The sequence below is a fragment of the Anoplopoma fimbria genome, chromosome 12 (genome assembly GCF_027596085.1).
Source record: "Anoplopoma fimbria isolate UVic2021 breed Golden Eagle Sablefish chromosome 12, Afim_UVic_2022, whole genome shotgun sequence".
Lineage (NCBI taxonomy): Eukaryota > Metazoa > Chordata > Actinopteri > Perciformes > Anoplopomatidae > Anoplopoma > Anoplopoma fimbria.
The window spans coordinates 5,476,150-5,490,704 of NC_072460.1; the positions used below are offsets into that span (position 1 = coordinate 5,476,150).

General features: G+C 39.5%; 1 protein-coding gene across 1 annotated transcript; it reads right to left on the reverse strand.

The window, feature by feature from the left end:
• Positions 1-403: 403 nt before the first annotated feature.
• On the reverse strand, positions 404-8,579 carry LOC129100006 (troponin C, skeletal muscle-like). The gene is made up of 6 exons (XM_054609501.1): positions 8,530-8,579; positions 7,259-7,263; positions 3,817-3,960; positions 2,872-2,986; positions 1,524-1,660; positions 404-435 (listed from the first exon to the last, which is right to left on the reverse strand). Exons 1-6 carry the CDS (start codon positions 8,577-8,579, stop codon positions 404-406), a joined length of 483 nt encoding a protein of 160 aa, XP_054465476.1.
• Between the last annotated feature and the right edge of the window lie 5,976 nt (positions 8,580-14,555).

A 14,555-nucleotide genomic window follows, 5' to 3' on the forward strand; every position in this document is an offset into this window, starting at 1 on the left:
CGATAAGATGTGTCGGGCGTGCACGGCAGAATAACTGGCAAAGATGTACAAGGAGAAAGTGGATTTATTTAGAAAGCACAGATCAGGGTGGAGCAGGTATTAAGTTTGGAGGAGGAGGAAGGTGGGGGTGGGGTTAAGCTAAGTGGTGTAGCATTTCTGGAGAAGCAGCAGCTGCAAAAGGGACAGCTGGCTCAACGGAGGCGAGTCTTCGTCTTCGTCTTAAAAGGATGGAACGGATATTTATAGAATTCCTCACCGAGCCACTTGGTTTCATATGAGAAGAGGATGGGGGGGGGGGGGGGGATTTATAGCATTTAGTTTTCTCCAAGCAGTTTCTAGTCAATCAGCGTGCTTTGTATTCTCTCTGAGGGAGGGTGACCAAGGAATGTAGAGTTAGCCCTCGCTACTGGACGTTCTCCATCATCTTCAGGAACTCTGGGGAGAAAAAGTTCAACGGTCAATCAACCCACAACCCACCAATCCATCACATGATCTAAACCACTGAACAGATGAACTGTACGCTGCAAAGTGTGTGTGTGTGTGTGTGTGTGTGTGTGTGTGTGTGTGTGTGTGTGTGTGTGTGTGTGTGTGTGTGTGTGTGTGTGTGTGTGTGTGTGTGTGTGTGTGCGTGGACAAAACCTCTGTGTGAGCTTTTGGGTTGAATTGAAATCATAGAGAACCCGTGATTGCGATGCATAAATACTATATATATATATATATATATATATATATATATATATATATATGTTTATTTTCCAGAATGCAACAGTAGAAATATTCATTTTATTATACAAGTCCCTGTAAATAAAATAGTTTTTGGTTGCCTCAATATTTAATATAAATGCCTCTTATCAGAGGAATGTTTAGAGTCTGATATTACAACCATCAAATATAATTTTCTTTCCTATTTAGAGGAACTTTAACCTTGATTTATTATAATTATCTGTGCTGTTACAAAGCAGAATGATTGTGTGATTCACCTTTCATTAATCTAAAAAACAATTCCAGCTTCCTCACAAAATTATGGACTACGGTTCAAACCGTCACACGTGGACAGATTCCTCGTATGTGTGTGTATATATAGATATATATATATATATATATATATATATATATATATTTGTGTCCTAGCAGAAGTGAGATGTAAAAGTGAGAGATTGACACCACTGCCACTCTAAAAATCTGACTGTTGATTATAAAGCAGCTGGTTATCTTAAGATTTACAATAAAATAGGAAACAGAGGGAAACATTTGTCGACCTTCTCATCTAACTCTGAGAAAGAGAGTAAATAAGTATCAAACGCTCCTTTTAAAACACTAGAGTCAAGTGCAGACAACGTTTCTAGCGATCAAATTAGGCGTGCGTTTAAATACAAAAATATACATGCAAAAATATTATCTCTAACTGAAAATGTTGGGATACAGATGGGATGTCCAGTCTCTCCTTATGATAATATTGCAAACATTATGGAAGACGCTGGTAGTCCACAGGATAAATGGCTCGATAAATAGCTTAATCTTACCATCAAAATCAATCTTTCCGTCTTTGTTTGTGTCCCCTTCACCAAACATCTCATCAATATCCTCCTCCACCACTGGCTCTCCAGTGAGATGGAGGATTTCTCCAAACTCCTCCCGGTCAACGAAACCATCTCCATTCCTGGGGATAAAAAGCAATATCAAATGAATACGTGTGTAAACTCAGATCTCACCTCCCTTCTCTCCTACATAACCACACAAACAAACACTGGACATATTCAGCAAAAACAGGTTTCATTTATTTTTAAAGTTCAGGCCAGTTTTCATCAATACTGTGGCTTAACTAAGCCCAACGGAACTGGACTTTTGAGGCTGATACGGTAGGGAACTTTCCGGGTTGACAAAGTCAGATGACAATAGTTTTCCGGATATGGCTTTTTAAAAATAAATGCATAACATCAACAACATAAGGATCCCTTAAATTTGTTTGCTAAAGAACTGTGACCAATATCCTTAGCAGGACATTTTTGCAGTTATAAAACGTCAGTGCCAGAAAAAAATCTATAATGGTGTCACAAGTTATAAATGGCCTCTTTCTGTGCTGCAATTTACTTGTAATCAGCCAACGTATCCGCTTATACAATATATCTGAAATGAGATAAGATTGACCGACGTATTGGCCCAGATGCTACATTGATCAGGCTCTAGTCCAATCTGTTATTATACTGATGGGTCAGTCCTAGCTCACATTTTGGACTTGTTGCCATGGTGAACATGTGTTCATATTTACACATCCAGCACATACAGAGCATGGATTAAATTTGAGTTGTGTTTGTGGTCCCCTGGGGAATGTCAGTCCCCTTACAATCAATGTACTCCTTCAAATTATAGCTGTTTATTTGTCTTTTTAAAAAAAAGAAGAGCTAGCTTATTTGAAAAACAATAAATCGCCTAACACATTTATACACATTTCCATAACACATAAAAAAACACGACTGTTGTGGAACTCAAAACGTAACTGTACCGGTATTAGCCTATGCACATCGCATAATTTGTGACATTACTGTATTAAAAAAAGAAGAATAACTAGCCAACTATGAGTTGTCAGTGAGATGTTCACAATGAAAAAACTGTTATTGCAGGTTTAAGGATCAGAATCCCTTTTGTTTGCTACTAAATTTGTAATTGTAACAATTAGCCAACAATGTTGAGATACACTTTTTTCAAAGTGTTCAAAAAGATTCTGCAGGCCATTAAAATGTTGCCTATTTCATAAAAAAAAAATCTAATTTATGGGCTTTTCAATTCAGCCACAGCACAAACTGACGGACACTGACTGCTGTTACACGTGGTAGTTTGTTTTTGTCTTTGTATCAGTATTGCGAGTCGTACTTGTCAAAAATACGGAAGCATTCTGAAAGCTCTTCTTCACTCTTTCCAGCCTGGTCCTCCTTTAGCTGTTGCACCATCATGACCAAGAACTCCTCGAAGTCAATTGTACCGCTGCCTGAGAAGGGGGGGAGAGGGGGGGTTATTAAGTGAGCCATCTCCACTCTTGATTGTTTGATCATATCATCCCCTATAGCATCCATTTTAAAAACGTATCAAATTCAAGCAAGTGGTTTAAGATATGCAACGTCAAGTATTTCTTGCCTCCTCCCTGTCTTATCTATTCCACTTGTTAATTTACTTTTACTATATCCCCTCTTCCCCAGACAGCCGATGATAAACCTTGCTTAAAGGGCACTGCACCAATTTTACACTTAAATGTTTACTTGTCAATAGGATTCCTCCTCTGCCTTTGAAAACCACTGCGTGCCGTCTTTTCTATCTCTGGAGGTAGTCTGAAAATAACTCTGATGATGTCAGCACGGTAATGGTTGAGACTTCCAAAATTTGACAGATGATCAGCGTCAATAACTGCCGACAAGTTCAAAGATGAGGGTATTTAACAGGCAGGTAGAACCTAATCATAATGCTATTGAAATGCATTATGGGAATGGTAATATACAATGTTTCTGACTAATTCTGGGGACTAAAAGTCAGGATATCTAAGCCTCTGCTGCTTTGATTTTTTCTGTTCTCTCTTACAAGGACCTAATATTGGTGTATGGAGAGTCATAAAACACTGTTTTTTGTCATGGCTGCCTTGCTGCATGGAACTGAGGCCAGAGTGAGTGGAGGAATAAGTCATTATGCCACTTCTGAACTGAAAAAACACACAACCCCCCTAAAGAACCAGTGAAAATTCAAGCTAGAAGCTTGGTCCCTTCCACCATCCGTGAATGTCTATGCATTGAGATGCCTCTCTATTTGTTCATCACACAATGATCTCACCGTCCTCATCGACCTCCTCAATGATGGCATCCAGCTCCTCCCTTGACGGGTTCTGGCCCAGCATCCTCATCACGGTGCCCAACTCCTTGGTGCTGATGTCACCGCCACCGTCGGTGTCGAACATGTCGAAGGCGGCCTTGAACTCTGGACGAGAGACATTAACAGATAACTGGCAAAACCAATAGTTCTGGATCTTGTGTTTGAATGTTAGGTAGGAAGGTTAAAAAAAAGGGCCAAATGGAACAATCCATCGATGGAATTTCAAAGAAAAACTTTCAGAAAACCAATTTTAGAGCTGCTCATTGATCTGCCACTCATCTCGGAACCAGCTGTAGTAGAGGAAACAATGTGTAATACACTAACTAAATGAATTAATGAAGAGTTACTTAAGGACTGACCTGCAATCATCTCCTCGGTCAGGAAGGAGCGGGCATCACTTTGTGCATCGGTGGGCTTCAGAGAGGTGAATGGAAAAAGGTGGAAGATTGACAAGAGCGGTGATTAGAGAGGGAGAAGTTATTAACCCTAACAGTTGTATTCCCTGGCAGCTGCATAAAGACATGTCATTATTAAAACATAATTGTGGTAGAGTATAAGAAGATATTAACCCTAACACTAACCCTATTAGCATTCAACCACTCACACAATCACAGACATTTGGATTCTGCTATAGGTGCTATCATTTACAAACTGACGGCCAAGGACTGGAAATAGCCTCGTGTCAGGTAAGAAGCCATGTTTAATCCTCTGCCAGCTGTCTGGACTTGTTGAATCATGGTTCTTAAAGGGGAAAGACACTCCCTTTACACATTTAGGTCTTGATCAGAAACACGTGGGAAATGTTGATTGGTTTTATTCTCTGCTGTTGCCGTCTGATCCAACTTCATTCCCACTGGTTGTTGTTCTCTCATTTTTACCATCTTTACCAGTTTGTTCTTATATCCAGACATGATGCTTGATGAAATCACAACTTAACATTGCACTGTAGGACCTACATCCAATAGGAATCTTTCTTAACGGGGCTAGAATTGAATTTCAATTTGGAAACAGCAAGAACCCCCATCAGTGCTTGTACCAAGCATTGTTGAAAATGTTGACTGGAGTTGATCAAAGCATTACACTGCTTAAACTTACTAGGATGAGCTTTCAACTTGGGTTGAATTGTTTTAATTTAAATTAGTATATTTTGGGAGTCAGATCTGAATCTGCAACGTAACTAGTGACATTTCTCTGTCATTCAAAAGTATTAGTAACATGTTTTCCTCTGAAGTACTAGTACACAGTAAGTAGCAGGCTAAACACGTTTAGGTGCTTTCTGGGCCTTTGGTAAGTTATTTCCAATGAGTTAGAATAGTAGTAACATGATTCAAAATATTTTATACTAACCATCATAATATATCTATAGCTGTTCGGGGCCCTTTTAGTTGTGCGCCCAAGGGACCAGGTTGCATACCTTGCCTAACGGTAAAGTCTAACCCTGGTTCTGAATGAACGAATGTCATGGCAGGTGTATCGCTGAGGACCCAGGACAGGTGACGTAGTATAATAAGCAAAAACGTCCACATAGGGAAAAGAATCAAGGTGGATGGGCGGGTTTAAAAACACCTGACTTTCACCCAAGAGACCACTGTCCGAGTCCTGAGTGAAACAAGAAGTCAATGTTGACTTATTCGTCAAATAACTTCCATACTTGAGTAATGCCACTTCCAAAGTAATTTAACCACAATCTTTTCCTGAACCTAACCAAGTAGTTTTGTCACCTAAACAGGTTCTGCACTGCAGGGACTTATGCAAGTTCACTGATCGCAAGTGTCAATGGACATTTCCTAGGTAACGCTCCAAAAAACCTTACTTAACCCTTTGTAATAAATCATACGAAGTGTTGTAGGAGAATATGTTGTTGGCTTAAATTGAGTTGTATTCCCGATTAAATGCTGTTTAGACCCTTGGTCCACGGTAGTCCAAGAGGACAGTAAATTATTTTCCCTCTGTCCCTATCTGCTTGACAGAACCTCATCAATATCCGCAATGAATCAAAGGTCACACAAACCAGGCCATTAGTTCACTATACAGCTATTTGGGAGAGGATTAGAGAGGGATTTTCTCAAGGTGAATGTCCTAAATCAGGACACTGAGAGAAGGCAGCGGGTCTACTCAGTTTACTCAGCTGCGTGCTTCCTATCTTTAGTAACTCAATTCTAAATATCAAACAAAATCACATTAGTCTGTAAACAAAACAGCAAAGAGAAGGTAAAAGAAGTTGGACAAGTAAACGGTTGTCCCCAACAGCAGGTTACAAGTAAGGTAAATCTGTCCGTCTGTAGCAAGCATCATAAAACAGACAAAAGAATGCCTCAAATTAAGTCCCCCTCCAAAAAAAATCCAGAATTCCAAGTGATGAAACACCATTTGTAAAGAAATCCATCTGATAACCCAGCTGTGCGGCAGGTGAGGACTTGGTACAGGGTGTAGTTTGTTTTTTGCTTCAGATAATGATATCCATCTTCTGCCGTCTGTCTTTTATCCTCATCAGTTGGCAAATGAAGCCAAATCCTCAAAGATTCTTAAAAACTACATTGCCATTCCGTTTCCCGTTTACCTCCTTCACAGTATTTGGTTTCTTACCATGGCGGCTGGCTTTGTTGAACAACAGACACCAGTAGAAAACGGCAGACGTCGGGGAAAGTCTCTCTGCAACACAGTTCAGGCGGCTTTACTCCCCTCCATAAGTACCCTCTCATCCCGCTACACTTTTAGTGAAAATGATCAGGATTGGGCAAGGGGCCCCCCTCCTCAGACAAGAGACAACCAATCAAATCTGACTTTAGTTTGTGCCCCCTTACAGTCCCCTGATGGACACCCCCTTGTGTGGCACTCTCCCCAATCCCCCATATTTAGATAACAGGCAAGCTTAGTGACATTTATTAAAAAAAAGAAAAGAAAACAGTGCAGGCATCAGGCAGCTGGAAGCTATTTTGGCAGAGGATCAACTGAGCATCTCAGTGCAGACGGACAGTTGATTTCACATGCTGCGCGAGATCAGGAGTGCACGCTCACACACATCACATGCACTAACACACACACACACAGATTAACACCTCACAGCATGCACAGATTCTCTGATCCATTCGCAGTGTCCGTTAACACATCTATCTGGCTGTCTCTCTGTCTTCACTGCTGCAGACTTGCCCTTGCACTTAAGACATCTGTAACTCAAGAGGTGTGCAAATGTACTTGTGATCTCACACAGCTGTACTCCCTTCTTTAACTATTTTACCTGTTGGTTTCTCTCCCTGTCAACAGGTAAACAAACAAAACCCTCTTATATTTGTTTAGACCAGGGGTTCCCAAACTTTTTTATGCGACAGCCCCCTAAACAGCATTTTGAGATAAGTCTTTTGAGATAAGTCTTTACAAATCCCTTAACTTCCATTAGATTCACTATTTCTTTTTTCCATTATAAGCATAGTTTGTCAGTTTAGTGTAACGACATTCAACATGCATTGTGTGTGCGTCTGTGTGTTTTTGTCTGCTTGTCAGGTCTAAAAAAAAAATACATTTTTTGGGAGTTAGCATTAGCTAGCTAGATGCTTGCAACTAACTTAACAGAAGCAGTTTACATTTCAATTACAAGGGAAACGTATTTTCTGCCTGATTACGGTCTTAAACACAGGGGTTTAAATTGTAACAGAACACAACAGAAACGCACCAAAACTACTTGGTTATGTTTAGGGAACAAAACCATTTTGTTTGGTTAAATTGGCTTATTTTAAGTATGTTTGTTATGTTATTTCAGTTAAGGAAGTGAGTTATGCAGCCGCTGCGTCAGGAAGGGCATCCGGCGTAAAATGTCACAAATTTTGCAAAAACTGCAATGTTGACTCAATGATGGCACTAGATGGAGATCTGAAGGATCCCTTACGTTTTTACTATTCTTTTTGAGGGATACATGAATGTCTGAGCCAAAGTTTATGGACTTCCATGGAGTAGTGGGTGAGACACTTTAGTTAGAACCAAAGTGGTGAACTGACCAACATCCCTTGTGTGGGCCACAAAACAAACACGATAAAAAAACAAGAATGAGACGTTTTATTTGTAGGTTAAAGCACTCTAGTATCAAATGCACCCTCGCAAGGATTCCTTTTTCCACTATAGACCACCAGGTCAGCTGACAGACGTGTCAATCCGGGAGTCTCTGCTGTTCTATGTTCCACACTCTGGAATTTTAAGCAGTAAGGCTCTGCAGTTTCCCAATTCTTTCTCTGGAAATCTATTTATGCCCTGCAAACTGTCTCATTGGCATGGAAACAAGAGCAGCTGTGGTATAGCCGTCATACTGAAGAGAAAGTCGGCCTTTTGGCAAGAGCTCCAGAAGGCCTACCCCTAGCATTGAAAAGTACCCAATGCAGTTCTGTACAAACTGCAAGAGTACATTATTGGCTGCGCACAGTGGAAGTGCCTGATATAAAGGATCATATTAAAATGGCCAGATAGCAATATGCAGTAGCTGGCAGACAATGTGTCAAAGTCCGCCATAAGGCCGGCAGCCTGCACTTGTGCGCACTGACAACCTTGCATTTAGTTCCTAAAAGGTATCTGACAACCAATAAATATGTTATATTACCGCAATGCAGTCCTTGTGTTTTGTGTTTACTAGTGTTGTTGTACACTTTTTTGAATAAACTATGCTTTGGTGGATATTGGGAGACAAACCTGAATTTTTCTGAGGCTCTGTCCATGGCGTTGAAATAACAGTCATCCATCCTGGTGAACCCAGGAAAACGCTTATTGCTAAATGATATATCTCGTTGGGTTACTAAGCTAGTGGAATAGAGGCTAGCTCGGATGTAATGTCAGCACTTTGGTTCTGTATGTAAATAACAATATGATTAATATGAATAACATAAATTCCTTAATTGTCATCTGGAAATAATCAAATTAAAGTGGCAGTTTAATGCAGTTGCAGTTTAATGGTCACTAGAGAACGGAAAGGTGTTAAAATAAGGTGAAAGAACCACCAAATCACAATGTTCAATATCACAATCTTAAATATCTAGCGGACACAGAACAACATTGGCATTTATTTGGAATCTGTCTCGGCCATCTAGTGAACGAAAGTCACCATCCTTTTAGCCCCATTTTACTCATCACCAGAAGAAAATATATTTTGTTTTAAGCTGCAGAATGCTCTAACTTTTACACTGATAAAGGGAAGTTCAATCTGTTTTAATCTTGTAGAATTCAATTAATCTTGAGGGAGGGATGTATAGTCCATTAGTCTCAAACATGTTGAGAGGAATGAAATAAGTTGCATTTTGTTAAAGAAGTTATTTTTTAAGCATAGCACTCCAGGTATTTATACAGTACCAGTCAAAAGTTTGGACACACCTTCTCATTCAACTACTTTGAAGAATCTAAAATATAAAACATATTCTGGTTTGTTGAGCATTTGTTTGTTTACCACATAATTCCATATGTGTTCCTTCATAGTTTGGATGTCTTCAATATTAATCTACAATGTAGAAAAAAATAAAAATAAAAATAAAGAAAAACCATTGAATGAGAAGGTGTGTCCAAACTTTTGACTGGTACTGTAGATAGGTAGGGCCAGAATTAACGTTCAGGGGAGCAGTTCATAACTAGAACCCAGAAATATCTGACGCCTTATTTATGTGAACAGTTATTAGTGGTACAATCAATTGGTACCAAATCACACAATCCAAACCGTCCGAAACAAATAAATTAAATATTAGAAAACAAGTATTTTTTCATATTACGTACAATAGATCATTTTCAACTTTCTCTTTCAGTTGACTCAGTTCTAAGTTCTCATTTTAACTCAGTTAGGCCTTTTCAAGAGTTTAGTTCGTCCTTCTCGATAGAATTTACAGTAACACAAACCATTTGCATTATCAATCATCACAAAATAAATAGAAAAATAAAATAAATTCACTATTGAATCATTACATTACAGTCATTTAGCAGACGCTTTTATCCAAAGCGACTTACAATCAGTAGTATATTACATATCATTCACCCATTCACACACTGATGACAGGCTACCATCAAGGTGCCACCATCAGACTCTAACTAACATTCATTCAACATCCAGTCCACACCGATGGCAAGCCTTCAGGAGCAACTTAGGGTTAAGTATCTTGCCCAAGGACACATCGACTGCTGAAGCCGGGTATCAAACCACCGACCCTCTGGAGAACTACCTTGCTCTCCACTACGCCACAGCCACCCATCAAGGCCCAAAACCCTGAATTAGATGACTATATTATCAATAAACTTCAATTTTACAACTCGGCGTGTAATCAGTCCCTTTGTTAAGCCCTTTATAAGTCCCAAAGAGCTCCAATTTGGGTTGCATCAAAATACTGAAGGTTAAGTCGCACCACAGTCCAGGCGTGTAACAAAATGACGTGACGATGACTGGCGCCTGATTACAGGTTAATTGAATTTGAACCGCACCCTAAAAAATCAAATGTACAGGAAAATATATGGCATTTAATTCAGTCCGTAAACCAAATGGCAGCAAAATATCTAAAACCTTACTTAAATTTGATATAGAATTATTGTACTAATTTGAGGCTTAATTTGATTAGTCTGCTAATGTCTTTAAAGATAGTGGTGTTTTTTTGTGATTGTTACTCGTCATTTTTAGTTTTTTTGCAATGACGATAAAAGCATTCTATTCTATAGCTGTTCAGTTCTACAGAGATGCTAGCATGGATTTTTAGTCTTTAGTGTGGAACAGCAAAGGGATGTTTTACTTTTCCTCATGTGTGCGTGATATGGGGCAAGGCAGTGCATAAGGCATTCAATGCATTATTTATTTAATTAAAAATAAATACAGTGGCGCAATTATTTGAGTAAGTATGACAAATCTGGTCTCTAACCGTTTCAGTGTGGCTATCCGCCATAACAGAAAAACCCAAGACCAGTTAATCATTCATTAAGAAAATACACATTAATGCACCAGTGGGGTTTACCTGCTCTCAGCATTTAGTTTCTAATAACACACATGTTCTTCTATTCACTTCCTTTCCCCTCCCCTTTCACTTTCCTCCCTTGTCCCATTATATCCATCACACTCTACACCTTTTATTCCTGCCCCTCTACACAACACTCCTTTTTTTATCACCCTTCCACTGTTCTACCCGTTTTGATCCTCACCATCTCCTCTTTCCATCTTAACCTCCTCTCACCCCTCTCTGTCATCACCCCTGCCTTCCCCCTTAGGGCCACAGAGTGAGTTCAGCTTCCATGGCGTCCAACTTGTATCACTGCCTTCATTGAGTGACAGCACCAGCTGATGCTCTGCCCGGCTCAAGAGTTTTCTCCGGTTAGATGAGAGAAACATGTTTGAAGTGTGACGCAACTTTGGTTTGCCGAGATCAAAATGAAAGACCAGGAGGAAATCTCTTGTCCTCCTTCTACTATTTTAATTTTTTCTCTTTCTTTCTTCTCCTCTTTCCACCTTCTTTTCCTCTATACCCCCTTCTATTCCTGGACATTCCCTGGAGGAGCAGCTGAGCCATGTAGACAAACACACCCTATATAAGGCTGGGGGTATGCAATCACTCCTCCCCCTCCGACCATCTATCCCTCTATCCTGATCCCTCCTTCGCTCCTCTCATGCCTCTCGCTGCCCTTCTTCTGTCCCCTCCAGCTCCATTATGCCAACAAACATGTCATTCTAAGTCAAACAATGTTAAATGTTGAAGCCGGTGGTCCTGCGCCTCTTTTATAAGCGTTAATGTTCAGCGGTATTTATTATTAAAATTGCAAAACATTAATTCACTTATAAGAATAGAGAAAGATATTGTTGTGGTTTGTCCTCTTATAATGCAAAAAATATCTGGTTGTTGTACCCAGTACAGCAGAAAAGCAGTGGATTTTTCAAGATAGACAATCTTATAGCACTTAATGATGGTGATAGATCTAATGTGAATAAGGTGAACAGTGTGTGTGTGTGTGTGTGTGTGTGTGTGTGTGTGTGTGTGTGTGTGTGTGTGTGTGTGTGTGTGTGTGTGTGTGTGTGTGTGTGTGTGTGTGTGTGCGTGCGTGTGTTTCCAGTTGAACTGTGTACTTGTGTGTATTGCGTTGGAGAGAGAGGCGAGTGTGCTGTGTGGCCTCCAACGGGAACTTCTTAATGCACTCAGATGTACGTTGTGAACTCAACTGTTGTGGTGAAGTACCCTACTGCCAGCCAGTGGACCTTATTTTTGTTAAAAAATGTATTTAACCATCTGGACTTAGTGCTGCACTGCTCCCCACAAAGCTTGGACTCCAGGGTGATCCCCCTCCGCCTCTCTGAGTGTCCCCCATACCAAGCCAGAAACGAAAAGGCGAGGAGGCTCACTATATGGCAGATGTGAAAGCTGGGGAGGATGGGAGGGTCAATGTTCAGGTTTTGCAGTGGTTTGTGTGTTGCCGTTGAAAGTCAGGAACGCAGTTGATGGTGGACCAGAGGTACTTGTAGGTGCTAACCCTTTCCACAGCCTCTTTTTTGTGCGTTATCTTGTTGGATAAGGCATGAAGGTCTAAAAATCGTATTTTGAAAATCATTTAAATTGGGTTTTCATTTTTGGTCTTTTTGTTGTATTCTTTGAAACATATGAATAAGGCATAATTCCTGCTGTCTCTGGGGCAGGGGTAGAGGCTGGAACCCTTGCACTGCATTTACCAGTCTTTAACACCAGGTGTCAGTCTGACCCTGTTAGTCACTCGGTAAAGAGATACTGACTTGTTCAGATGAAAAAAACAACTCCAGGGCTCCTGTTCCTCAAAGCAGGCTCAGTGAGTTAAATAACCCCAAGATGAGGTCAACTTTAAGTTCCAGAAAGAGCCGTAACTTAAACTCTGGGTCGGTTGCCGGGGTAACTGACTCTGTGAACCTAACCTTTCTTACAGAGACAGGGACACTGTTCTTTTTCCTAATTTATTTAGTCTTTATCAAAGGTTTGCTGTATGTCAGAATCTAAATCCAGGTTCACACTCAGCTCAGAATAAAACTTCTGCATGTCCTCCTTTTTGCAAGGGGGAGTTCATCTTTTATTATCATTTTTGACGCTGTGCCTTTGTGCACACAGTTGATGTCAGCTGTCACCAATGGCTCACAACTCCTATAATGTGGGAGATTTCTATTTCTGAGTGAAAAGGACCAAGATCCAAATAGATGTCTACAATTTAAAAATCCACTGTATTTTAACCTTTAAATCACCAAACACATTATGACTGGATCAGATTATGAGTTTACAGTCATGTGACTATTTCTTTGTAATTTTCATCTTTAGAGTGCTTCTGTGTTTTGTCCTTGTCAGATTAAAGCTGAACAAATATATTTAATATGTTATGTAGGCTACATCCTTATACAATGTCAGATTCCACCACTTTATCGTCCATTAAGGTAATATAAGTACGAAAGATACAGATTCAAATGTATTGACTCTTTCCTCGCTCTGACTCAAGCTGTTTTTTAAAGTCCCTATATAGCCTTGATGCATTAACAGCTCAACCGACTCAAATGGATTAAAATGGAGGCCCCGCCTTTTACTTATCTGTTGCCATGGTGAATCGGAACACCAGGGCTCCATTGATGGTGGCTTTTTACATTGAAACTCAGAGTTGACTGAACAAAATTTGATCAACTGTTCTGGAAGTTTACCATCTCTGGTTTAGTCAACGCAAATTTCAGAGTTCCAATTTTTTTCTTCTGCCTGTGAACTTTTTCCCCTGCAGGAAAATCAGACAAACGCACTCTGAATGTTGTTTCTATATGACATGGAAAAAGGGAAAAGAAGGGAGTCACGACAACCATACTAACAAGTGTGTCCCAATTCCAGAATTGTATACTCTATATACTAACTTACTTAGTATACTGTTTCTACTGTTAGTATGCATAAGAAATATGCATACTCAGTAGATGTACTGATGCAATTTTGACTTTTCAATGTCACTGCCAATTAAATTATTAGAATCAATACAAATTACCCGCCACAAACTATAGGTGTGCTGGTCTCAACTTTTCTCAGCATTCCATGAAGTGGTGGAGCAACATTAAATGTCCTAAGCCATTTTTAAGTGCTCATTAACGACATAACTATACTTTCTTTTTTTAAAGAAAACAAAACGAAAATATGGAGGAAATATGTGTAATATTGTTTGAGAAAAATAACTGGACATGATTTTTTTTTGACATTTCTGATTTATGCTGAAACTAAGGTGACTAGAGGAATACAAAGAGTATATACAGAGAGAGAGCATTGCACACAACCTGCAGCCTCAAGGTCCTGAACTGGAGTTATGTTGTGTGCTGTCAAGCATCATCTACAGAGTGACATGATAAAGAATAAAGCTGTAAAAGAAAGAAAATGTGAAATAAATAATAAAAGAGAAATAAATAAAAGAATATATAAGATAAAAAATAACAATGCACAGGATTATGTATATATGCACTGAATGAATTTGTAAGACATAACACTACAATATTAATGTTTTCGCAAGATGCATCTAAAGCTTTTGACCGAATCATGCACAAGCGTCACTTAAAACATTGTTTATTAATAACATAAATTATAAATCGGTGTATTAGTAGGCGTGCAAGTGAGCCGTAATGTACAATACACACAAAGGAACCCTAGATCATCAATGAAAATATTTTAGATTATGAAATTCAGAAGGGAAAAAAAGAGTAGAGCTGACACCAGAAGACAGAATGCAATCTGTGA

What these genes read in the sequence shown, in the direction of transcription:
- LOC129100006 (XM_054609501.1), bottom strand. Translation starts at nt 8,579, where the DNA reads ATGGATGACTGTTATTTCAACGCCATGGACAGAGCCTCAGAAAAATTC. An exon ending in TGAGGAGGTCGATGAGGACG is followed by an intron (nt 2,987 to 3,816) that starts GTGAGATCATTG and finishes CCCCCTTCTCAG; the next exon opens with GCAGCGGTACAATTGACTTC. An exon ending in CGGAAAGATTGATTTTGATG is followed by an intron (nt 436 to 1,523) that starts GTAAGATTAAGC and finishes TTTTCTCCCCAG; the next exon opens with AGTTCCTGAAGATGATGGAG.